Source organism: Rhipicephalus sanguineus, chromosome 10 (genome assembly GCF_013339695.2).
Source record: "Rhipicephalus sanguineus isolate Rsan-2018 chromosome 10, BIME_Rsan_1.4, whole genome shotgun sequence".
NCBI classification, from domain to species: Eukaryota; Metazoa; Arthropoda; class Arachnida; order Ixodida; family Ixodidae; genus Rhipicephalus; species Rhipicephalus sanguineus.
This window is the reverse complement of record NC_051185.1, coordinates 59,750,745-59,777,879: the sequence shown is the minus strand read 5'-3', so window position 1 is coordinate 59,777,879 and position 27,135 is coordinate 59,750,745. Positions and strand designations below refer to the sequence as shown.

At 47.8% G+C, this 27,135-nt stretch overlaps 1 protein-coding gene across 2 annotated transcripts in view; it reads left to right on the top strand.

The window, feature by feature from the left end:
* LOC119371951 (uncharacterized) overlaps window positions 1–24,730 on the top strand; it is a 39,203-nt gene extending 14,473 nt beyond the window's left edge. Inside the window, exons 4-9 of one of the 2 annotated variants that reach the window (XM_037642399.2) lie at window positions 3,106–3,287; window positions 8,564–8,908; window positions 10,984–11,250; window positions 19,076–19,204; window positions 23,686–23,753; window positions 24,414–24,730. In XM_037642399.2, the coding sequence (XP_037498327.1) occupies window positions 3,106–3,287; window positions 8,564–8,908; window positions 10,984–11,250; window positions 19,076–19,204; window positions 23,686–23,718 (956 nt within the window). In that variant the 3' untranslated portion in view covers window positions 23,719–23,753; window positions 24,414–24,730. The remainder of the gene's footprint in view (window positions 1–3,105; window positions 3,288–8,563; window positions 8,909–10,983; window positions 11,251–19,075; window positions 19,205–23,685; window positions 23,754–24,413) is intronic. The other variant, XM_037642401.2, reaches the window with a different exon arrangement.
* The last annotated feature ends 2,405 nt before the right edge of the window (window positions 24,731–27,135 follow it).

The following is a 27,135-nucleotide window of genomic DNA, read 5'->3' as shown; positions in this document are numbered from 1 at the left end:
CGGACGAAACCGCTCTCTTTTTCAAGATGTTGCCGCACAAGACTTTAGCCCTCAAAGGTGAGCCGTGTCATGGCGGCAAACAAAGTAAGCTGCGGATCACTGCGCTACTTTGTGCAAACATGACTGGTTCTGAGAAGCTGCCAATTTTCGTAATTGGCAAAAGCACATCCCCCCGCTGCTTTAAGGGGAAGAGGCAGCTCCCAGTCAAGTATATGGCCAATCGCAAAGCCTGGATGACCAGGGAGATTTTTGCAAAATGGCTTTGCGAATGGGACGAGAAGCTGGCAAAGGCGAACCGCAAAGTGTGCCTTGTTCTAGATAACTGCACCGCCCACCACACCGCTGCCGCGCTCAAAAACATCGAGCTGCTGTTCCTACCTGCCAACTGCACAGCAAAAATACAGCCGCTTGACCAAGGCGTGATTATGTCGCTGAAGGCAGTTTACCGCAAGCGCCTGATCGACAGGCTCCTGCTCAACATGAGGATGAAGCGGGACACCGATGTTGACTTGTACGCTGCACTCGAAATGCTTCAAGCGGCGTGGATGAATGTGACGGCGACCACGATCGCAAATTGCTTTCGACATGCCTCATTTGCCGCCGCACCAGACGCCAGCGATGAGCCATTATTAGACGAGCCCGCTACGCCAGACGGTTTCGCCACATCAGACGAAGTCGCAGCATCATGGACGGCACTTCGTGATGCCGGTGTCGTGCCTGACAGCGAGTCGTTTTGCGACTATGTGAGTGCGGACTCGGAAGTGGTGGCAACGGAACAGCTCCTGGATGACGACATTGTGCGCGCTGTCAACGATCCGGATGAGACCAGCGACGATGATTCTGCCGACGAACGTGCCGACAGCGTGCCAAAAGCGTCCAACGTGCCGACAGCGTCGGAGGCATTAGACGCGGTGGACGTACTGCGCCGCTACTACGGCGCTCACGAGGGCGGCGAAGATGGCATGAACATTGCAGCCGCAGCTGAGCGAGCCATCGTTCGCATCAGGAAGATGCAGCAACGTCCAATTACGGACTTCTTTGCAGCTACGGCTGTTTGAAATGCGAGCTGTGTATTTTGTTGAAGTGCAATAAAATAGGTGTGTGACTTTTCCTTTTTATTTGCGGAATGCAGTTATTTTGTTGCGTACCAGCGTGCGGCGAGATGCTATTTCGCCCGCTATTTGTTTTCGGTAAGTACAGCGCATAATATTTGCAGTAAATGCCCGCTGCGGCTATAACGAAATATTGGTTATAACGAGCAAATCACGGCGGCCCTTCAATTTCGTTATAACGAGGTTTAACTGTATTTTCGTTTTCTTTTCTGAAAGTAAGCGTTCTTTGTTATACTCCTCCAAATTTGGGATTTCATGCTAAAAAAATCAGTTGTTTTTTCCATAACCTGCTCCAAATCTGGATTTTTTGTGCTCCAAAAGCAACATTTTGGTGCTAGAAAACTTGCTCCAAATCCTATTTCGGCTGTTGCACCCCTGCCCGTGTCTTCATCGGAGACATGCTTTCTACCACCACATGCACATCCCGGTAAATAATTCGCCATTGAGATGCTCGGCGACAGATCGTCCATCTGCAATGATGCTGCCAGTGGGTTTGATGCGCGTGCAGGCCGCGGAAGAATCGTTTTTCAAGAATTCCGCCATTGTTTTGACGTAGCACTCAAACTACTGCTCGTCGTCACAAGCCCTGCGATCCACGATGTTTTGAAGGCACACGCGCGGCCAGCGTGCACCTAGTCCAAGCGTAACTACATTCTGCCGCAACCGCTGCAAACACTAATGCGGTCGTGTCGACGCGCTTATGGGCAACCACGAAGGTATGCGCACATCCAGCATACGTGCACCGACTCAAAGCAATGCTGCAGTCAAAACCGCGGTAGACGTCATCATAGATAGCAACGACGCAGTTCTGAAGGCATGCGTACGGCCAGCGCGCACGGATTGCAAACGGAACTACCGTTTGCCGCAACCGCTGTGCAGAAAACCGCGGTCACTATCGTCGCGATCATCGATAGCGAATACGCTCAAGTACGCAGCTAACACACCAGAAGAATAAAGGCAATTATTGGCAAGAAAGATTAAAGGCACGAAACGTTTCGGCTTTCCTTTCGCACGCTTATGACTGGTAGTGCGGAGCTTCGGCACTTCGTTTTCAGTTAGCCCCTAGCGAACTTTGGCACGCTCCTTCGCGGCACTACGCGCTCGGCACGCTTCGAGGGTAGCCTGCATTATTTGCTCGTGTATAACCCATGTCTATAACTTCTATAACTCGCATATTGACGCAAGCCGCCTGCCTTGCATTACCGTGAAGCCAACTTGCACACCGAAATTCGCATGTAACCCGCACCCTGAGTTTGGCGCTAAATTTTCTGTATATTTCGTGGGTGTTATATGCGAGAAAACACATTCACTCGGTGTGCGGCCAAGTACGTCTGAGTTAGCAAGAGTTAAATGTAAAGGATGTGGTTGCCGGGACCAAAGGACGAGTCATGATCATCAGATCTTCCCAACTTTTGTGGTCTTAGATGAAATTTCGCTGCAACGAAATTCCGCGACAACGAACTTCTTCGCGCGTCCCGTCAATTTCGTTGTAGCGGGATTTGTCTGTAACTGCATACTTCTTGTGCAAGGCAACGTAAACGCACATTATTAAAAAAATTTTACAGGGAAAATATAGGATACACAAAAGGCTACGTTATGACAACAGCAGACACTAATGGAAAGAGCCTGTCAACATTCACGAAAGAAGTTTTTTAATCAATGTACAATGTTCTGGCTAGTCTTTAAGCTGTGAGGGAGTGCGTTCCATTTTATAGCACCATTGAACTCCACGAGTCTTTGTCCATATACATTGTGACATGATGGTAAGTTAATGCGGATGTTCGTAGTTGCCCTTGTGTTTTGTGCCGGGAAATTAAATATTGTGATGGGTAGTGGGTTATTAAAATATATTATTGCATTAACTGCCTACGCCTCACCGTACGGCAGAACACGAAGCAATTGAAACTTTACATGATCACCAAAGTTTTTCATCATCCTAACTAGCAGCACCCTGTGTCTAAAAACCTCTTCTTCCCCCTCTTGATGTGCGCAGCCTACTTGAATCGGGACCAAGACCAATCAAAGGAGAAGAAGAAGCGTAAGAAGCGCCGGTCGTGCGGATGCGTGGCTGGATGTCCCGACTGCGATCCTCGGGAACAGCGAGTGCAGTCTCCTGCCAGTGTTGCCGACGACGAGGATGAAGACATGGATGAACTGTACGAGGACGACGAAGAGGTAAGATCAAGCGAGACGTCGATGCCCGCGTTATTTGCTAGGCTCGCCGGGGCAGCCACAGCACCGCAATTAGTTTCAGGTGCACTTACGGGGCACTTCAGTCGATGTTCTCTAGTAATACAGTAGAACCTTGGCGATACGATCACAGCTCGTACGAATTTCAAGGCGATGCGAATTCTTCTGTGGTCGTGGCCAAGGTCCATTAGCCTGCAATGTAATGAACTACAGTTGTTGTGATCACCCCGCGACGTTTGATACAAACGTACGCTACCACGCATTTTTGTTTACTGTAGTGAAAGAAAACTTCCCCTGTATCGGTAAAAAGTGAACCAATGAGGAATTGTCAGGTTTTGAAGGACACCCAACAGAAGAACGATTATTCTCATATTAGTAAATTACTCTTTGACGATGCCAAAAACCCCACTCTTGCTGCAAAAGGAGGCATGGTAAGCAAGAAAGTGCACAAAAACAAAGTGCGGGTGCCGATGCCACGTTAAAGTTCCTGCACCAAATGCTGTGACATCATACATTTTGATGGCACCTACTAGGGTCTATGTAGTTCCGAATCGGTTAAGAATGAAGTACATTGTCTTCTCGAGGAGCCATACACTTAACGTAACAAGTTTCACGAAGTTTTGTTAAGGGGGGAGGCTACCCCGGAGACCGAACTTTTTTATTATTGCGATAGCAATTATATGGACAGTCTCGGCTGATTTTTGCCGTCGCCGTCGCCGCCGTCATGCTGCGTATATGTATAAGTATGTATATATACATCAATATCCCAAAGAAAAATAAATCAGAAAAATGCTTCTGAAGCGCGGAATCGAACCAGCGACCTCTCAATTCGCAGCGCGGTGCGCTAAGCACTACTCCACAAAGCGTACATACCTCTGGCAGCTAACGGCGAGCCTTATATACACACCCTTCACCGTTTGCAGTCCTCCGAGACGGAGACGCTTATAAGCGTTTCTTCATTACCAGCGAGATGGCGCTAGGAGCGCGCGGGCGCACTTAAAGGCGTCGGCCAGCTCTCTCGCTTCTTATATTTGCGCAGCGAGAATCTTGCCCTTCCGCTGTCTGCTCGCGCGGGCGCTCGAACAAACTGCCGCAGTGTTTATGATTCTCAGCAGATCGAGTTACGTGGTAGCTCTCACCGCGCGTCGCGTGCGTGTAGCTGAAAGTGTTTCGGATGTCGTGCACGTAACGTACGTGTACTTTTCACGTTTGCGTGTGAGAAGTCCCTACGTACGTGAAATTAAAACTGTCTAGTAGCTGCCGGGTAGTGATAAACGCACGGTAGTCGCAGCGCGTCCATCACGGGCCGCTTTTCTTGCTATCGCATTCATTGCTTCGCCCTTGCGGCGAAACTGTGACTTTTTCTTGAGATATCTTGATGAAACTTTCAGGGTATGTTCACTACACTAAAACTTGAGAAACTGCAAAGTTTCATGAAATTGTGTTGATCAGTTCCCGAGTTACTGAGGTCTAACTGGGTGTTTCACATGTGTGCCTGAGGAAGAGCCGGGAGAAATCCCAGGACATAGTAGAAGGCTGAAATTCCTTGTGGTCATCCCTGGATAGATATCCTAGGGTACTACAAAGCCCTTTTTTTTAATTTCCCCTCCAAAAATTTTTTATGCAACTTTGAATTTGATGTAGCCCACAATGACGAGATTTATCAAAATTTAATTGTTTGTTATTAATTATCAGCACCAGTTTTTAAAAAAAGCAGCTTGTTATACCCTGGCCAGATCATCCAGGAACAGAATAAAAAAAACTGCACGCAAATCTGATGAGCAGTTCTTGAGAAATCGCTTTCCTCAGCACCACAACTAGCTAAAAAATCCATTCTGAGAAAACGGGCTTTGAAAGTTCAGTACATGTGTTTTTCTCAAAAAGCTCCTGCAGAGTAGCTTGAAGTGTCCTTGTGCACTCTTTGCCTCTTTTGTCTTCCCTCCATCTTCTCTAGGTGTCATTTGGAATTTTTTTTTACGCGTAAAGCATTTTTTTCACGAGCTCGCTGGACGGCCAGGTGACCTGGTTGAAGTCCAATGGAGTCCGATATCACTTGGGTTGCTTTGCAGCACCGCTTCATGTAGTGCTGTTCTTTCGGCATCAGGGACCACAAAATAGAGTGGAATGACTGATGCATTTTGTGTCTCCAGTTCAGCGCGAGCTGCGTCACGACGTTTCGCATTCGCATCGATTTCTTCCTTCGTTAGGAAACGCGTCCGCAGATGGAGCGACGGTCCACTCACGCTCGATGGCACCGATTCAGTCAAGGTGCTGGGTCCGGCGATCTCAGAAACACTCGGTGTCACGCTCGATGGCACCGATACGGAGCACATGCCGCGTGTGGCGATCTCGGAAACACTCGGTGCATTTGCGGCTCCAGCCACACTCGATGTATCGGATTCTCGACTGGCGACAGCCTACAGCACAGTTCCGCCGCTGCAAGCGTCTACGTAGTCCGCACCCGCAGCAGAATCGCGGAATTTCGATGCTCGTACAAGCCGCATAGCGCGCCTCCGCGCACAGGACCTCGGCACTGTTTTCGGCTTCATTGCCGGCATCGCCCGCAACAACAAAGACGAAGTGCACAGAAGTAGTGCAAAAAGAAAAAAAGAAGCGAAAATGATCGAAAAGATCGCGCAAGGCGAAGAGCGGCTCGTAAGCAGACGTCTATCCAGGCGTACGGTGCAGAGAACAACAACGAGGCGAGCGCGCTGGACGCGCCATCGACGGGAGCGACCGCCCCCGCTGCTGCGCAGCAGCCAATGGCGGGCGCGCTTTCTCCCGCGAGATATGAATGCGCTGCTCTAGCCAATCAGCGCTCTGCATCGCATCGCAGGAAAACGCCAATAGCGTCTCAACCGTGCCGCCGACGCCATTTTGCAAGGCGGCAAACGAGAGAGAAAGAATTCACGGTCAAAATAACACCAAGATGGCGCGGGACGACCGCATGGTCTGGGAATGGCGCGCGCGCGAAGTTTGGTTTGATTTCGCGATTTGCGCGTGTTTTGGATGCCGCGGCGGCCTCGAAAATAGCACTTTTTTTCCACTTTGCGGTTGAATTAGATGCTGATAATTACAGAATAGGTAGTTTATGAGACATACAACCCAAAAATGTGGTTTTTCAAAAATCGACTTTTTCGCGATTTTTCGGTTTTCAAGGGCCGCGTCCCCCCTTAAGCTTATGTGGCCAAAATAGGCAAAAAAAAAACGCTTTGAGATCCGTGACGTCGCCAGTGGAGATTTCGGTGGGAAATTTATAAGTGAAAGGTTTCACATTGATATTCTTGCCTCTTAATAAACCTATGGTGATGAAATTAACGACACTAATATTTTCAGAGTATAATTTATCAGTTTGAACCTATTTATTGTTTCACTTTATTGTCTCATTAAAGGGGCCCTGCAACACTGAATGACAAATTGTGACTGTTGGCAGAAAATGTTGCTGTGTAGTACTTGGACGACGGTCCTGACTTTGTTTTGTGTTTTTGGTCGCCTGCTGTCATCACGAACTCTTCTTCTGTTTCATTCTTCTACATCCCCTTTCTCCTCGCCCTTGTATAGGATAGCAAACCGGAGGCTTTAACCTCCCTGTCTTTTTCTCTCTCTCCTACAACACTTTACCAAGTTATCATTACAAGGCTTCAATAAAAGAGTTCATTGCCTCATGAATCGACTGTCTCGCAGAAATTGTTAGAATCCGTCAAGTACGAGCAGAATTGAAGGGTTTGTTGCGTGCTTTAAGCGCTTTCTCTGTCCTTTCATACCAGCAAGCAAGCTGAAAGCTATGCAGAGGGGGGTATGACATTAGGGCAAGATGATGTGTCCGTCCATCAGCGCGCATCATGCCCTTGATCACATTTTTTTTTTTTTTTCGAATGCCCTGGTTACTTTCAGTGTGATAAGGACATACCTGCCAAGTCTCCCGGATTACCCGGGAGGCTCCCGGATTTTGAACGTTTCTCCCGGTTGTACGGGTCATAGGAAAATCTCCCGGAAATCCAGTTTTGCCCCACGCGTCCAGTGCTTTGTCTGGCCACATGAGCAAAGTTGTCTGGCCACGTAGTAGAAAGGACGAAAGGATTCTTCTTCTTTTTTTTTTTTTAACGATGGTAGAAAGGTTCAACTCACTTTCATTGCGCATGTAGTAGCGAGCAACGACAGGCCTGGCACCCGGAGCGATGTTATCGCATGTGCCGTTCGCGCTACAGTGACGGCCGGGTCGTTTCACATACCTGCCAAGTCTCCCGGATTACCCGGGAGACTCCCGGATTTTGAACGTTTCTCCCAGTTGTACGGGTCATAGAGAAATCTCCCGGAAATCCAGTTTTGCCCCCCGCGTCCAATGCTTTGTCTGGCCACATGAGCAAAGTTGTCTGGCCACGTAGTAGAAAGGATTCTTCTTCTTCTTTTTAACGATGGTAGAAAGGTTCAACTCAGTTTCATTGCGCATGAAGTAGCTGTGCACTTTGCGCCGCAGTCCAGCACTTAAAAGTGTAGCCGATGTCTGTCGAGATATCGCGTTCGCCAGCGCTCGCGACCGTCCCCGTCTGAACGGCGCCCCTTATGGTCCCTTGCCCGACGAAATAACTGGTAAGCAAGCGACGACAGGCCTAGCACGCGGAGCGATGTTATCGCATGTGCCCTTCGCGCGACGGTGACGGTCGGGTCGTTTCATCTCTGCTTCAACCGCGTTGGTCCCTAGCGCTAGCGCGCATTTACTCGCACGTGAAACAGATGATGCATAAGCGATGGTATCGGTTTGGACTCTGTACAGATCAGCGGCGATCGCAAAATCCCGCTGACATTAGGCAGTTTTAGAATTGCGTATGCTACGTTAGCGTTTGCGGCCTGCTATCCCCCCCCCCCTCCCGTTGAGTAAATCTCCCGGATTCCGTTTCTCCAAACTTGGCAGGTATGTAAGGAGCTCGCACATGGACTCATGGTGGCAGCCACTGTAACTATGCAGCTCACGATGCTCGAATCAGCCAATGGCCGTGGACTGTGGGTTCATTTTGGTTTATGGCAACATTGGTCGAGAGAAGAGTGAGTGGTTTCTGGCTGACTTGGTGAAGTAATTGTAAATTCCAGGCCGCGTACTGTTTGTCTTGTGTGTTCTTAGGATCCCGACTACTGATCGGCAGCGTTTTCTGACCATGCTGAAAAAGTGTTGCAGGGCCCCTGTAAGGGCTTTTTCTTTTGTTTCATTAGTGACCGCACTCATGCTGCCGTGCACGCTGACCTCGCCTATTCTTCTTTGGCAGGCCTACGCTGACAGGCCTACCCAGAACCCAAGGTCGGTGCCTCCGCCCGCCCCTTCGTCGTCGGACATCTGGTCCACAATGCGCTCCCTCATGGAGGCATCCTCTGAGCCTTCCACACCACCCAGGCCCCCCTCCGAAGCGGAGGAGACGGACGAGGCCGCGCTGTCAAGCATGACATGGAGTCCCGCCGACATGGAGGCTGTGTGCACCCTGATGTCCCTGAGGAATGCACGTCGCTGGCCGCAGCAGCCTCCGCAGTCCGCCGCTGACCCACTAGCCCCCACGGCGCAGGGAACAGTGGCAACACCGGCGCCACCCTCAGAAGCCCGCCGGGAGGACCAAGTGGTGAGTGCCTCGTTGCTGGACAGTTTTACGGTGCATAATTCCGATTCAGCGCATAAACTTAGGCCACACTTGGTTTTAACTAGGGATGTGCGAATAGTAAATTTGAGGTTCAAATCGAATAGTGATTTGGTCGAGTAATTTTGAATCGAATAGTATATGTCACATATTATAAAGAGAAATGAGCATATCTGTAATGACCTAGCTAACGTGCACAATAATATTTAAAATTGGAACAAGGCATGTGCGAATGTCATTTTTTCTTGCTGCTAAATGACGTGAAAGCAACTTTGAATACTAGCGGGATCTGAACTTCAGTAGGACGCAAGTGATAGCCATTAAAATACGTAAAGTTTTATAATTTAGAGAAATGATTCATTGGTGTGAAGGTAATACGTTCACTTAACCTTGAAGTGGGGCTTCGCAGCAGTGCGGCGTTGTATTCCTACACTGCAGTGAAACCACCTTTACAGGGGGTTTACATGTGGTCTAATATACGCCTATTCGTTTATTTTGAATACATTGAAATTTTGCATAAATTAAATTTGTGTCAAAGTGAATTCGTATACTGTAATATTCGAAGTGCTTGAATACAGTAGAACCCCGCTGTTACGTTCCTCACTGCTGCGTTTTCCCGGCTGTTACGTCGTTTTCCGCCGTTCCCGGCATAGCTCCCATAGGATACAATGTATTGGGAACCCCGCTGTTACGTCGTAACTGTCGGACCGTTCCCGTATGATACGTCGCGAAGTGCGCCCGGAGCCGACCGAGTGACTACCAAAGAGAGCGGCCATGGCGCATTTTCACGCAGCTTGGCCTCGTTTGACCGTAATATTAGCCGCATGAGAGGCGCAAGCAACAGAATCTTTCAATTGATGCAAACAAAAGCATGGCCTTCGAGATTCAAATTGCAAAAATGGCGTCTATGACGTAACTGCTCGCGAAAGCAAGGCCTTCGAGATTGGCATTTACTATTGACAAAAGCATAGCCTCTGAGATTTGCATTGCACAAACATGGCGTGTATGACGTAATTGCTTGCGAAAGCAAGGCCTTCGAGATTGGCATTCACTTCTGCCATCGCGTTGGCGTAGACTCATCATCATCGTTATTTGTCGGAGAACGGGAGGAGTTCGAGCTGGTTGGAGCTCGCATGGTCGTGCGTGCGGTTCGCGGTCGGACTCGCCGCCCCGGTCGTGATTGCGTGTGCTTATTTATTTCATGCCTACAGCTGTTGGTGTTAAAAAAATCACATACGTTGATTACATTTCTGTGGATGAGGCCGTCCTAAGCTCCGCGTTTCTATCCATCGACTAGATCGCGGCTGAGCGCGCCAATTTTCGTGCTGCTCGTAAGAATTGAAATAAAATTCTGTACCAATAAATATTATGCCGTTTTTCCTGTTTTTCGGCTCTTACGTTTCCCGTCTCTTACGTTTATTTCCTACGGTCCCTTCAAAAACGTATCAGCGGGGTTCTACTGTAGTTGGCTTGCTGATATGAAAAGGGTGCAGTGCTATCCAATAGTTTTGTTTCTGATTCTACTCTCCAGTGTTGCCTTCGTGTAAAAGTAAACAGGTGGAATCAAAGCGTGGTTAATAAGGCATGTATGCATCCCACAAATGTTGCGGGACCGGGGCTAACTGAAAAAGCAAAAAAAAAAGCTTGTTTCTGTTCTCTTTCTTGTTCGAGGAGGGGTACTTTTGGAAGTTTTAACATTAGCTGGTTCGCAAGTATGCCTTTAGGGTTCTTTCTTGCCACCCATGGTGGCTCGTTAGTTAAGTGCTCAGCTGCCGACCACAAAAGGCGCGGGTTCGATTCCAGTTTCGGCGGTCACCCCTAAACATAGCAGGGCCCCTAACATTTCACTTACAGCTTTGATGGAGGTGAAATGTGAGAGGCCCATCTACTGTGTGATGTCAGTGCAAGATAAAGAAACCCAGGTGCTCAAAATTTTCCAGAGCCCTCCACTATGTTGTCTCCATAGCCCTTGTTGCTTTGGGACGTTAGCCACCATAAACCAACCAGTTCTTTACCTGTTCTTGTTCGTAACCCATGTTTCCTGCCCATTTCTGCCTTAGGTTCCCATGGAGGCCGCCATCTCCAGCCCAGAGCCATCATCGGCTGAAGACGAAGGGTCTTTAGCAAAGCACAGCATGCGTGTCTACAAAGAGCAAGTGGCTGCCGCCATGGCTACGGCCCCACGTTCAGCTCAGCCCGGCACTGGCGACAGCCCACCCATGTTCTGGGCCGACGCTGCACCTGCCCAGCAGGGGGAGCAGCTGGTGTCTGCAGCCGCCGGTGACAACGGCGTGGTGTCGGGCTTCTGCCCCAACCATACATCAAAGGTATAGGACACGATGTCAGGTTCCTACCGCTACACACCGTGCAGCTACACGTGTGGCCCTAAAGCCATACACTGGTACCTTTAGCAGCTAATGTTTGCTTAAGGGGAACTCCGGCACGGTTTTGATGCCCACCGATCTCAATAAAATTTTCTAAAAAATGTTCTCTTGGGTACTCTGGTAATACGTGTCAGATGATACGACTGCATGTCAGTTAGTTTCTCTGAAAACGAATCTGAAAGGCTGGTAGCCAATTGCGGAATCAAGCTTTTGAATGCAGGCTTCCCTGTGTTTGTGACATTTGTATCTTATCATGTTGTTAGGAGCAGCGTGGAATTTTAAGCGTGGGCAAAACGAAAAGAAAGAACACACGATGAGGGCTGACTATCAACTGAAAGTTTTTTTTAAAAAAAAGGAGCATCCTACTCACTACGTTTCCCACCTCCCTGATAGACGAATCGGCGTCATTTACCGAGAAAATGGCGACGGCCACCACAGATAATTGTTTAGTTTTCTAAGCTGCATTGTGTCCAGTAAAAAGCGATGGAGGGAAGTTGGGGTTGCGCTGAACATTCAGAAGAACAGAGCAGCGAAGACCAAGGTTGTCTCTTTTGACTCTTTTCTCTCGAACAGCGCTCTTGGGAGAAGCGGCTCACACGCTTTTGTGCGTTTACATTGCAGTGGGGTATGACCATAGGTCTACAAACTCACTCATGAGTCGACTCACTCAGACTCAGATCAAGCCCCGAGTCTGAGTGAGTCCAGGTGAGTAGTATTTTGGTCAGGGAGTCCGAGTGAGTTTGGTTGAGACAAACTTTAGTGAGTCCGGTTGAGGAAAATTTTGGAGAGTCTGAGTCCGAGTGAGCCATAAGCGCTGAATATATTTCTTGAGTGAGTCTGAGCACCAAATTGTTTTGCCGACCTATGGTGATAAGTGCTGAACTTCAGCATTACTATCAGCCTTATGACGGCTCAAGTTGATACTCACTTCTACTCGCAGATACTTCAACGCACTAGCGTTTATACACCAGCTCAACATATTTTAATAGGGGTGTGCGAATACCGAATACAGTAGAACCCCGCTGTTACGTTCCTCACTGCTGCGTTTTCCCGGCTGTTACGTCGTTTTCCGCCGGTCCCGGCATAGCTTCCATAGGATACAATGTATTGGGAACCCCGCTGTTACGTCGTAACTGTCGGACCGTTCCCGTATGATACGTCGCGAAGTGCGCCCGGAGCCAACCGAGTGACTACCAAAGAGAGCGGCCATGGTGCATTTTCACGCAGCTTGGCCTCGTTTGACCGTAATATTAGCCGCATGAGAGGCGCAAGCAACAGAATCTTTCAATTGATGCAAACAAAAGCATGGCCTTCGAGATTCAAATTGCAAAGATGGTGTCTATGACGTAATTGCTTGCGAAAGCAAGGCCTTCGAGATTGGCATTCACTTCTGCCATCGCGTTGGCGTAGACTCATCATCATCGTTATTTGTCGGAGAACGGGAGGAGTTCGAGCTGGTTGGAGCTCGCATGGTCGTGCGTGCGGTTCGCGGTCGGACTCGCCGCGCCAGTCGTGATTGCGTGTGCTTAGTTCTTTCATGCCTACAGCTGTTGGTGTTAAAAAAATCACATACGTTGATTACATTTCTGTGGATAAGGCCGTCCTAAGCTCCGCGTTTCTATCCATCGACTAGATCGCGGCTGAGCGCGCCAATTTTCGTGCTGCTCGTAAGAATTGAAATAAAATTGTGTACCACTAAATATTTTGCCGTTTTTCCTGTTTTTCGGCTCTTACGTTTCCCGTCTCTTACGTTTATTTCCTACGGTCCCTTCAAAAACGTATCAGCGGGGTTCTACTGTAGTAAGTCTCAAATCGAATACCAAATCAAATTAAGAAAAAAAAAAGCCGAATATCGAATCGAATACCGAATAACAAGTTTATTTAGAAGCACGAATGTTTACAAATTGTCATGCAAAAAAAGCAGCTGTTGTACGTGATCTGAGGTCAACTTCTCCCTCCGGGCCATAACAATGTTACCAGCCGTCGAAAACGACTTTTCACTTTGTACACTTGTTGCGGGAATGCCCATGTATTTCATGGCCATCTTGCACAATCCTGGGAAGTGCTGCTTACCTGTTTCTTTCCACAATGCTAGAGGGTCTTGGTCCTTGCTGCAAGTGGGCTCTCGAAGGTACCGCTTAAACTCCTCGATGTTGGCTGTTTCGGTGTAGTGTCTTTTTTCTTATGATGCTTCCAGCTTCTCAATGCTGTCCCAGATACTGCTGACACGCTCCTTGTGAGCTGTAGATGTTGATGCTTCGACACAGTCACTTGATTCTTCTGGAGGGAGCTGCACCTCAGTTCTCGCAAGCTCCAAGAGCCTTGTTTCCTGGATTGCACCTTTCCTTTTGCTCGTCCTGCCTTGGAAACCTTGTCCTCATGCTTTTCAGCAAATTTCTAGCAAACTCTGAGGTGTCATCATCGGCTGCAATACACTCTTTCATAACCATCTGTGTTCCATACAAAAATGGAACAACAGACGACAAAGTTGCATATTTGTGGCCACTAAGATCTTTGGTCGCCAATGCGATTGGTTCAAGAGCTTTGACTAGTCCAGCCACGGCTTTCCACTCCTGTGGTGCCAGGTTGGGCACAATTGTCTCAGAGGTGACCAGCTCCAAACAGATGGCTTCCTTCAGCTGCACAGGACGAGAGAGCATATCGTGCTCACTATTCCATCTTGTATCCATCTCTTGAATAAGTTCCAGAACTGAGAGCTCCATTCGTCGCTGGCAGTCTTTCAGTCTTGCCGCAGCTTGGGCACTGTGTTTGTAATGGCCAACAATTGCACGACACTTCTTGAGAATGGCAGGCACTCCTGCTGTTTCTTCCTTGCCACCTTTCATGGCTAGTTGCAGTGTACGGCCCATACACTGCATTGGGACGCAAGAAATATCCCTAAGGGCCGCGTGAAAGTTTCGTGCATTGTCCGTCACCACATAGACTGGCACTTTCTGCAGTGGCAGCTCCCAGTTATCCATCATTGCTTGCAGGTGCTCCAGGATGTTGCAAGCAGTGTGGCTCTCGGTCACGCTCCGGTTTTCCAACGCAAAGCTTCTCATCTTGAAGTTGGAGGTTAAATAGTGGCAGGTGAGGCTGATATAACTCTGCTTAGACCTCGACGTCCACATGTCACTTGTCAATGAAATCGACTCGACGCCTTCCTGGAAGTGCGCGTGCATTCTCTCCTTCACAGCCATGACTGTGTCTCGGTACAACTCCGGGATGATTGTCCTTGAAAACGTAGTGCGGCTGGGTATCTTGTACAAAGGCTCCATGTCGCTCATCAGCTCTTTAAAACCCCGATTTTCGACACAGCTGTAAGGCTGGAGGTCGAGCGCCAGCATTCGGGCAATCCTTATGGTTATTGCCGTTCTCTCGCGCTGCGACAGGTCCTTGCCCGACTTCAACGCATTTTTGATGAGCGGCTGTGCTCCGTCTAGTCGTCCTTGCTTACAGCTCTCTCTCATGAACACACTGTATAAAGAAAAATGCTTGTTCTTGAGATGATTCGCAAGTGGCATCGTTGTACTCAACGGTGTGCGAAGTCTCATGTCACAGCTTTTGCACGTTGCCTCTTGGGCAGAGTTCTTTACGAAATGTTTCCAAATGGCACTTTTCGTTCGATCACTGATGTCGCACCCGACCAGCAGGACTATCGGACGACGTTTTCCGGCAGCTCGCGTGGATACAATTCGGTAGCAGGACACGTCGGCGTGGTTTATGATTACGAGGGACTTGGTGGTTTCGGATTGCCTGGAGAAATGACTCAAACGGTGCGGAGCCAGCGGTTGGATTGGATTGGATTTGTGGCCCCACCCTTTGTAACGGGCGGTCATCAACCGATGCCCTGGCCTAGAGAACTAAACAATGAATTAAATTTAAAAATGAAAAAGTTAAAAAGCGCACGCAGGAGTGGTTACACACGTGTTAACTAACCGCCACTGACTACGAATATGTTCACGAGAAAAGCTTCGACAAGTCTGAGAATGGGCATCAATGGTGCAATCTTGTACGCATTCCAAATAAATACGGAGGCGTGGCGTTACATCCAGCCGCACGCGAATGGCCCACGTGAACCGCGACAGATGTCACGGCCCTGCATTGACCAATCGCGTGCGGTCACGTGCGGCTGGATGTAATGCCACGCCTCCGTGCTTATTTTGGAATGCGTACAAGATCGCACCATGGATCGCACCACAAGGCACCCTATCTGAGAAGATTAAACAAGCGCCACCTCTATCCCGTTTGTGAAAGTAGAAGAGAAATTGGGTGGCTCTGCGGCCGAGAGGTGGCGCGAGTGCTGCCCAGCCAGCTGTGTGCCGAACTTGGGATCTGGGCTTGATTTAGGCTGTTGTGTGCGCGTCTCTTACCTTTGTCGCGTGCAGGTTTTATTGATTCCTTTTTTTTCTTTTTTTCTTTTTGTTTTTTGAGGCCACGACATTGTGTTCCCCCTTTGCAAAGGGGCAGGCCACTACTACATCATCATCACCATCGGCCGCGCAGCGACGCTGGCGACGCGACGCAACCAGTGCTGCATGCCAGTAATGTTATCTGTGGCAGCCGTGGTGCGTGGTTTTGCGGTTCGTAATGGCACGCTTTCGTTTTGTGCTCGCGAATTGCAGTCTGCGATTCCTCCCAAGTGTATCTACAACTGTTGCATGTGTAGAAAGTGAGACATAGTGCAGCCTGTGCGAGCGGCGCAAACAAAGGGCTGTCTTAGTTGAGTTTCGCGGCTTGCCTGTGTCACGACCACAATTTAATCTGCGTGCTCTCAGGTTCGTGACATTCGAACTTTGTGTAGTTTTGAACAGACTGTGCAGTCTCAAAGTATTGTATGTGTTTCACCCGCCAACCAAACAGACTCGCCGAATATATCGAATATTCGAGTAACCGAATACTTCATATTCGATTCGTATTCGAGTATTCGCACACCCCTAATTTTTATTAATCAGAGGTGTGCCCTGACCCCCCTGCACCACGCAAAATTTTTCAAACGAAGTTCTTGGTAAAAATGTAATGTGGGAGTCATATCTTTCAATAAAAGTGTCCTTACTGGATGGCAGTCACTGATAACTCGTATCTGAAGGTACGAGATCAAAACGCGTATCGGAGAGCACCGATTATGTGATATATTGGCGTTTAAGTGGATTGACATCCTGATCGAAAAATCTCATTATACGCTAACGGACTCATGAGTCGACTCACGCAGACTCGCTCAGACTCAGATCGAGCTGAGAGTCTTGAGTCTGAATGAGTAATATTTAGGTGAGTCTGAGTCCGAGTGAGCCCTAAGGGCGAAATATATTTCATGAGTGAGTCTGAGTGAGCTTCACATTTTTTGCTGACCTACGGGTATGACACACATGAAAAATCGACTAAAAGAATATATCTAAGTGCAAAAAGAAAAGCCCCAGAATTCGCTAGCTATAAACCTCGCCCACAGCCGTCGACCGCCATTTTGCCTTGGCATGTGTGACGTCATGTGTTGCATGGAGCGCAGCCATAGTCTTCTACCAAAGCTACAGCCGCTGCAAATCGTTCAGTTTCAATGCCAAGCTGAATGAAGCTGAAATAGCTCGATTGCATGAGCAGCTGACCACAGAACAAAATCGTTTGTCGGAATGCAGACGCTCGCACAGCAAGCAGCTCGTTATGTCGCGGCTCGCGAGCGTGTCAGTGCTGCCCAACTCTCAGGCCACTTGTGTGTTTATAAAATTATAAATTAAATACACGACCACACACTAAATTTTGCCTGCTTGTTTGTGAATGTCCAAGGATTGACCCACTTAACACAGATTGGATTGAAAATTGGGTGTCATGGCCAATTTAAAAAAAGTAGAAATGGCTTTTAGCACTTCAATCAATTGTGGAATACAGTGGAACCTCGTTAATGCGTACCTGCAGGGAACGCCACATAACTACGCACTGAACGGTAGTACGCATTAAACACCATTTGCATCTCCTCGCGTACACCATCGCCACTAGCAAAGAAATAAAATACACTGCCACAGCAAATATTTCCCAAAGTACCCACTGCGAAGCCTTTTCTTTCTTTCTTGTCAAAGTGGAGAAAAGATTCTGGTACTCTTGCACAACCGCCCGATAGTGCCGATAGCGCGCGGTGGTGACGCCAAGGAGCATTTCGAAACTATTACAGGGTCCGGTATACGCAGTGACCGAAATAGCGACAGAACGGACAGTGTCGGCTTTCTGCGATATGGGTGTGTGTGTCTGTACCACGATCTGCTACTAAACGAAAACTGACACAATTCCACAAACTGGTACGGCTGCGTGGAGCCGATCGTCTCCTGGCTAGTTGCGTGCAGTGCGTCGCCTTCTCGGCTGCCGGGCTGCTTGTTGTACCGCCGTCACTGCCGGGCCACTTGTTGTACCGCACACACTTGTCGTGGCAGTGTTCTTCGTACCCACTTTGCCCAAGACCGTGCTCAGATGCGACGAGTAGCTTGTTCGGTTAACGCGGTGATGACGAACTTCCTGCAAGCGATGCGCACTCCGCGACGCTCTAGCGGTCCTGGCAGCCGACGGAAGCGCGTTTGGGTGGTCGCCCAATGAAAGCGTGCAGCATGGTTACAACAGCGCTACACTTGCTGTACCGTACACGTGCGTTTAGCGTGATAGCGTCAATGCCATGAAGTTTCTCATCGCCCGCGACCAGCAACGCTCAACTCCGCAACAGCGAGCTGCTTTCGTTTCTACAAAGCGGCGCGCGCTTGGACACGGCCCCGCACAATAAGGCGGCAGGGATCGGCGGCCCAGCGCGTTCAGGTTTTCGCCCGACAAGCGTGTAGTAGGCTTAAAGTAATGCTGCGCCGCACGCGTGCCCGAGCAGATATTTGAAGATACTTATTGTGGTAAGGTTGTCGGCGATAAGTCATGCTGGCACATTCGTCGGTGGCCGCTGCCTCACCTTCGTTCTTTCCCGATGCTTACCCGCAAAGGCGTCGCCGCGATCGCGTGGAAGTCGGAATCAGTGATCGACCGATCTACGCACTCCTCGAAAAGACGGAAAACCTTTGGCGGCGCATTGTGGCGTCGGGAAGTTAAGAGGCGCAGTATAATTTTATGGCACAAAAAGTTATCGCAGTACGCAGGGTACGCACTAACCGGTAGGCGTAGGACGAAGCACTACGGCTTAAGTGGCCAGCGAATGCATTAGGCTCTACGAGACTCTGTTGGGGATTCATCGCAACTACGTTTTAACTGTTAGTACGCTCAAAGCGGGTACGTATTAACGAGGTTTGACTGTAATAAATATGCAGTTGTGCGTGGACATTCTTTGTCACTGTTTTGTAAAGATGGCTTTCTGGAAAGAACACAGAATAATTTTTGGCTCAGAACCAAAGTCTCATTAATTTGAATCTTAAGTTTTTGGAAATCACTCCTGCATTGCTTAAAGAAAACTTTTTTTTTGTTTTTTGGTTATGCGAATACAAAAGCCAGCCATTCAAGAGGCTCGTTTTTCAAAAGCTTAAATGGTTTCGGCGAGGTTCTATTTAACTGTCTTTATAGCCTGAGAACGTTGGACGAGGCAGAGCAAGTGCAGGGTAGTACACTCGCGTTCGTAACATGGTCGTTGAACAACTTTTTGTCTGCGTCATCAACCTTATGATCGTCGGGAAATCTTTTCCAGAACTTCTGTTCACACTTGCGGAGTAATAATGGCGCGACATGTGGCATTGTTCAGTGCTCTTAACAACAGTGCGCCTGCCGACTGTTCGGTTCTGAGCGAGCGCTATTCTTACAGTCTGAGCCGAGCACGGCGCACGTGGAAGCGGGCCCCGCCACTTCTCCCATGGCGACCTCGACCACGGTGCCATCCGCCTGGTCCGATCACCCGTCTTCCAACTCCTGGCTTGACAGGAACGAGCCCATGTAAGGGACACCTTTCGGCTTGTATTGCAGATTCAAAGGGACCCTGCGACACTTTTGTAATTGTAGAAAAACATTACTGTGGGGCTGTGTTCCCTCGCAAATGTCCTGCCATAAAAAATTCTTTACATCCATCTAGTATAAGCAGAGTTACGACAAGAGATAAGCAGTGCTTTCCTTCTTTCTTTCTCTCTCTCTTTTTTTTTTTTTTTGCTACAAGATAAACGGGCACTGACATCAATTTTCAAAGCGGACTTTACTCCACCATACAGCTCTGAGCAAATGCGGAGCTCAGGAAATGGTGGTACAATATTTCATTTTGATATTAATGTCAATTTTTGCATGGCACACTGTCATCAAAAGGAGCGTGACGTGAGGCTACAAGATCGATTCTAGTGGCTTCACACCCCAGTATGGCTAATTGTGATGAAGTTTAGTAATGAATACGTCACAATGTGACTGCTTCCATATCGCCAACAGAACCACGGAACACAACGGATAACCGTCATGACGTCTTGCGCGAGCAAGTGACGAGAAGTTTGTACCATGATGGGACATCTGAATACAGTGGGAACTGAAACTAGCTTTTAATAACACGCAGATGTTTCAGGGTGCACCCACATTTTTCAGTACATTTCTAGGCTCTTGATGGAAGCTTCACCTTTCATTTGACACAATAAAAGAACTGAAAATTTTCTATGGGCGTATGAACCTAAGCAATTTCTTCCCTCTTTCGCTCTCTTTTTCTGTATCGGCCGCTACTTTGGTTCGGGTGTGCGGAGTGCTGGCATGGTGGGGTGATTCATGAGCAACTGTGGTTCTCAGAGGCTGCACAACGTAGCATGCAGATTGTCTGCCGGAACACCATTCGTGAAATCAGTCGATACCTGTTGCACCCACTTGCTGCCACCTGCTGCATGGCTGACCACATCATTGCTAAACAGAGCAAACAATATTTGGCTATCTCTGGCACCAAATTGTCAATTCCACGCTATTCACGGTGCAACACTATTTAACGTGTGCGTTCACAAGTGCATCGAATGAAGACTGGCTGCGCTAAAGCTTTTGCGGAGTCTGCCACGGTGGAACAGTGGTTATGGTGCTCGGCTGCTGACCCAAAGGTCGCCGGTTCGATCCCAGCTACGACGGTTGCATTTCGATGGAGGCGAAATGCTAGAGGCCTGTGTACTGTGCTCGTTAAAGTCACCGTTAATGTCAGTGCATGTTAAAGAACACCAGATACAGTAGAACCCCGCTGTTACGTTCCTCACTGCTGCGTTTTCCCGGCTGTTACGTCGTTTTCCGCCGGTCCCGGCATAGCTCCCATAGGATACAATGTAATGGGAACCCCGCTGTTACGTCGTAACTGTCGGCCCGTTCCCGTATGATACGTCGCGAAGTGCGCTCGGAGCCGACCGAGTGACTACCAAAGAGAGCCGCCATGGTGCATTTTCACGCAGCTTGGCCTCGTTTGACCGTAATATTAGCCGCATGAGAGGCGCAAGCAACAGAACCTTTCAATTGATGCAAACAAAAGCATGGCCTTCGAGATTCAAATTGCAAAGATGGCGTCTATGACGTAACTGCTCGCGAAAGCAAGGCCTTCGAGATTGGCATTTACTATTGACAAAAGCATAGCCTTTGAGATTTGTATTGCACAAACATGGCGTGTATGACGTAATTGCTTGCGAAAGCAAGGCCTTCGAGATTGGCATTCACTTCTGCCATCGCGTTGGCGTAGACTCATCATCATCGTTATTTGTCGGAGAGCGGGAGGAGTTCGAGCTGGTTGGAGCTCGCATGGTCGTGCGTGCGGTTCGTGGTCGGACTCGCCGCGCCGGTCGTGATTACGTGTGCTTAGTTCTTTCATGCCTACAGCTGTTGGTGTTAAAAAAATCGCATACGTTGATTACATTTCTGTGGATGAGGCCGTCCTAAGCTCCGCGTTTCTATCCATCGACTAGATCGCGGCTGAGCGCGCCAATTTTCGTGCTGCTCGTAAGAATTGAAATAAAATTCTGTACCACTAAATATTTTGCCGTTTTTCCTGTTTTTTCGGCTGTTACGTTTCCCGTCTCTTACGTTTATTTCCTACGGTCCCTTCAAAAACGTATCAGCGGGGTTCTACTGTAGTATAAATTTATGGAGCCCTCCACTACGGCATCCCTCATGGTCACATTGTGGTTTTGGGACATAAAACTCCAGATATTAAAAGCTTGTGTGGAGCAATGGAACAGCCAAGTGGTCAGTTTTCTGCAGCTGTCAGTACAGTGCACATTGAAATTATCATACCCCCCCTTGTATGCTTCAAACAGTGGTGGGGCTCGTTCATACTCTTTGAGAGGTGTTATATGGCATCTTGCACTGTCGACAATGTCAAGGCCGCAGTTCACTTAAAAATGTCGATGGCAGTTCTAATCGAGGCAAGTTGCGATGGTTGCCTCCGGTTGTGCGAATCTGTGATGTTACCAGTTTTTTCCGAAGTAATTAGTCTTTAAAAATTTAAACAGTGCACATTCCTTCTCTTGATAGGCATTATAACGGTGATCGGGTGATTTAAGATGGCGGTATAATTGAACTCACAATGTAGCATGTGACAGCCGATAGTCTGCTCATCTTTTAAAGGGACTGACATCCAATATTTATGGTACCTGGTACCTGCTTCAGTGCAGCAGAAAGCTTACCAGTCGCTGTCTGGTAGTGGAGGGGTAATGCGGAAAATGCCGTGATACATTTTTTAGTTACAGTTTTTCTATGTGTAGCACTGACACAGTCGTACAATCAACACAAGCTGTGAACAGTGGTAGATGAGCATGATACTTCGTAATTCGTGCTCTGCAGCTCGCTGTACATGCATGCACTGCGGTGCGACATGGTTCCACTTGTTGCGAAGGCAGTGCCGCTTCTCAGTGTTAACTCCTTCTACTTCATTATAAGTTTAGTATAAAGCAAGGATGCCACAGACTGTAATTTTGAGCATACAATAGAACCTCGGTGATATGATCAGGGCTCAAATGAACTTCAGGTGATACGAATGTTTCTGTGCTCCCAGCCAAGGTCCATTAGCCTGCAGTGTAACGGTGTACGGTTGTTGCGAACTGTCATCGCAACATTTGATATGAACGTATGCTACTGTGCAGGTACGAACAGGTGCTGCCCGCGCCGTTGCAGAAGGCACGGCAATCGCGCGCGGCGGCTGGAGCTCAAGTGCGGGTATGCACGCCGTGTAGCCATTTCGTCAGAATAGGCCATCAGTGGAGTGTTGTATCCTCAGAGATTTCGTGTGTCGTCATGTTTAGATTACAGATGGTGTTGGCATCACACTTTTTTTTTAGTTTTTTTGTTTGACACGTTCTAATATTTTCTGGCCTTCATCTATCACAAGCAAACCTCTCCTCGAATCGCTTTCGCCGCAGTGCTCTGGTGTCATGCGGAAAAGTGTACCAAGATTTGCAAGGGGCTACTAGCTGTCACAGGTCACAACACATCAGGTTCATTAATTACACATTCGCCATATATTTATGAGTACAACTATGATTGCTGACGTCTAAAACTCTTACTGCCAATCATTCAGAGCTGTTCATGATGTTGTTGCGGCCCTGGTAAACAATAAATGAAAATGCTTGCCAGCTTTCTTTTGTCGCATACTAATTTTTCGTGTTTTCTGTTGATACGAATTTCGGATGATACGAATGTTTTTCGTGACCCCATGAGATTCTCATCACCGAGGTTTTACTGTGTATTGTGGTGCACCTAAACAACAGCAGACTACGTGCAGCAATCCGGACAACTCATTCACACAACGCCAAGGCCTGTCACCAGGCAACACGGCTTGCTCGTTTTTGAGACCTTTAAGCACAATTTGAAAATACAAATCTTCATGTGGCAAAAAGAATGCTCGATTCTGTTACTATAATTCAGTCTCTACCAGTGTCTTGTGACGTCCTCTGGCTGGTTGTCAGTCCCTTAAGTTTTTGTGTGAAGCACATTTTGCACGAAGCACTAGAGGAGTTGCAAAATATACTAGGCAACTTTCCTGCACGACAAAAATACATGCTAGATGGCGGTGCCCCCCATGCCTGCTGCATTTGTTACGTGCAGTGGAGCATTTCCTATATTTGGCCGTGGCCAGGTTAGAGGGATGTCTCCCCACACTGCATGTAACAATTCTAGCGAGGATGGGAGGCGCCGTCATTGTGCGCAATATTTTGTTGTGCAGGTAAGCTTCCTTGTAGTTTTTGCAACTCGTCTCGTGTAGCGATGCTGTCGCACTTGGCAATTCCGATTCTGAGAATAATGTATATGTTTAAGAAATGCTTGTGGAAATTTCCTAAAAGGAACAGCCGTGACGTAATCAGTGCTCATTCTTGTGGAGCTACCTGTTGCTCTATGGCTGTATGTATAACTTCAAAGTACCTTTTTTGTATGCAGTGCGGACATGTTTTTAATGTGAGATTGCATAATTACATTTCGTTCTTTGTTTGCAGGAGAGCTGATGGCTGTTGGTCGTCGAGGTGACTGGGGCCGTGTGACCAAACCAGTGCATGCTGAGCGTGAGTTGTGGCAATTTTGATCAACTTGCTGACTAAGTTCGCTAAGTTCTAGATGATTTGCTGGCAAATTATTGCCCTATAGCCCTCCATTTAAGGTGTAAGGTAGCTTAGTTTAAACACTCACTGAGAGAAATCTTTTTCTGCACAGCAGTCGTCTTTTTTGCAGCATGTACAGTTTCTTTCAATTCGTGCCGCTTGTACAAATGTCGAAAGCAAGGCAACTTGGCCTGAATGTTGTTTGTGTAAATGCTCTGAAATTGCGTTCCTGAAATCAGTGGTATCTAAGTGTCCCTAATTCGTATGCACTTGGCCACACCCAAGTTAAGACAAATCTGAATTGTATGAGGTGCGATGCGCAGCAAATCTGCTACACAAAAGTGGTGCCAGTGGCTAACCGGAATGAAGTGGTGTAGTCTGCACTGCCATAGTCGTGAATGCAAACCTCATGGAAAACAACAGGAAGGCCAGAATGCTTCGCGCCTGTCCTTCCCTTTGTTCTTGTGCTTATCATTTATGCCATGTCAGCATCGTGCCTTCATAACCGCTTTGTCTCCATCGCATGCTTCTGTAGAGAGCAGCCACAGTTTTATCCGCAGCAGTTTCGTTATTACTCTCTGCAACGCCACCTTGTTGGCCACTGCATTTCTTTCCTTATTGCAGGTGTCCGGGTGAAAAAGAAGACTAAAGGCTTCCCGTGTGTGTGTGGATGCCGCCGCAAACCCGCCATATCCATTCATGTCTGATGAAGTTGCGGCAACGACGACTACAATGATCATTTTGCTCAGGCCTCGACTTGTCTCGTCTTGTTTTGTTACTCTGTGTCACGGCAGCGTGCATAATTACTGCCCCTCCTCCCTCCTTTTCTCACTTTTTCTCTCTATACGTCATTGTGTACAGTATTGTGCTCCATGAATCACAAATAAAGGATGCCAAATGGATTTTTTTTTGCATGACATTTTTTGGCACATTTTTGTAAACCCTTGCCTCCTGTGTCCTTTACTTATCCTGTCCACTAGGAAATGGCAACAGACTGCAAGTGTTGAAATTGCCCATCATTTTTTCCAAGACAATTAGTTGTCACTGAGGGCTGATGCATTGGTATGACGAAACGCCCTATGAAAACACGGGCAATTTAAGAGTAGGTGCTTCTGTGTGCCAGCGAACGCGGGTTGTGGTCCAAAGATTGAGCCAGAGCCCACAGTTGACGAAAGACAAAAAAGTATGCTAAACTCGGCCAGTTACAAACATTTCATAGATGCACACTTGGCTGGTTACGTCGCAGTAAAGTTCGGATGGGCTTAACATTAAAATCTTGGGAACAGTTATCACCTAGCTCAGTATATACAAGCTCATACATTAGAGGATATACAAGAACGTTAAGTGCCCATTAATATTTACCAGGCTTGCGAACAGTCCAGTATACGGCATTTCTCGAAAACACTTCCAGAATGTCAGATCACATTGGAGCATTGGCTGGGGTCTCCCTTCCGTTGGTTGTTGGTTCATGACTTTTCTCGGCGCCACTGATCCGATTGTCTTCTTTGACTTCACCGACTTCCCCTCATCATGCTTCGCTCGACTGGTACAAGCCTTATGTACCGAACTCGCAAAATTAGGGGAATTCCTTCGATATATCGTATAATTCTGTATCAAAAATTTCAAAGAATTCCCCGTATTCTTGGTGCGAATACCTGTGCAAGAATTGGTTTCACGGCGCTGCTTCGCGATAATGCAAGGAAGAAGGCTTCACGGCAGTACGTGGGGATTTTAACCCTGTTATGCCCACTGTATCATATTTGATAGATTGAATATAATGCCTCAAAATAGGTAAAAAACCCATCAAAGCTTCATGGAAAAGCTGTTGTTGGATATGTTATAATGTTATAACATGTTATAATGAAGTTACACTGAGTTACTCATTTAATAAAGTTAATTTTAATTAAGAGTAATCAAGTTATGTTCGAAATAAAATTTCACCCTTCTTTTCCTTAAAATGGACTACAAGAAGAGTATATATGGTGAGTCTTTTCTCACAATTTTTCTCAAGGCAGAACGCCTCTTGGGCATTACAGGATTTTAAAGGCGATAGTCTTTCTTGGGGAACTTCAACGCAGAAATTTTGGTCTGCCTGTCTGTCTTTCTGTTTGTCACTCGATTCAACCACCCGGCCAAAGTTGAACCACTTGCTTACCGCCCACCCATCTTGAACTGGTATACGGCTGTTCATACTTGTGAACGTTGTCGATCAAAAAGACGCATATCTGAGGCGCATCATCACTGGGTAAGGAACACCACTGGGTGGTGTTCTTTTAATAGAAAATACATAGATACGTAATTCTAAAGACCCTAGTTTCTTAAGCTGCGCTGAAAATGCGACGCGCCAACGAAAGCCCTCTGCCACGAAGGAAGGAAAGAACTTTCCTCCTCCGTGCCCTCTGCACAAGCTCGTTTCCCGACGTATTGCCAGATGGCGCCCATATCCCACGCAGCGCTCCTCTATCGTCTTTCGACGACATTTGCAGGCGAAGCACGTAGATACGCGGGCAACTTTTTCTTTAGTTTTTATTTCTTCCGTAGTTTGGGCTGCGGGTCTTATACATAGGCCGGTTTTGCACGAGAAAATGCGGTATCAATGTAGACTGCACCTCATCATCTTCATACGCAGCTGTGCGCACTCTTCGGGAGCCGGAACCCTCTATAGACAGATACAACTTAAAGGGCCCTGCAACAACACTTTTCCAGGTAATCGTCTAATGGCTTCATTAAAAGAGCTTATTGCCTCACGAATCGGCTGCCGCAAAAATTTTAAGAATCCGTCAAATACGAGTGGAGTTATAGGGATTTGCCGCACGCTTTAAGCGCTTTCTCTCCTTTCGTACTAGCCACTGTAGGTCACTGCACGGGCCGGGCCGGGCTTGAGGCTGCGGGCCGGGCCGGACTCGGGCCCGCTCAATAAAAGGCTTAAGTCGGGCCTTCGAGCACACGCGAACGTTACGCATTGCATGGTCTAAGGCACTCTGTGCTAAGCTGAAGTGACACATGCAAAGAGCTGGCTCTTAGTAAAGCTTAGCAAAGAAAATAGAAAAACAGTTGAAGTTGTATCTTTTTTTTCACCAGTAACTTGGTCTAGATACCGGTGCATTTATTTTATGCTGTATGCTCATGAATTCACACACACACACACACACACACACACACACACACACACACACACACACACACACACACACACACACACACACACACACACACACACACACATATATATATATATATATATATATATATATATATATATATATTGTAGCGAAGCGTTGGAAGCCTGTAATGGGTCGCCCTCTCGAGCGCTTACTAGTGGGTCCTCCTCTTCCGCTTTTCTCGG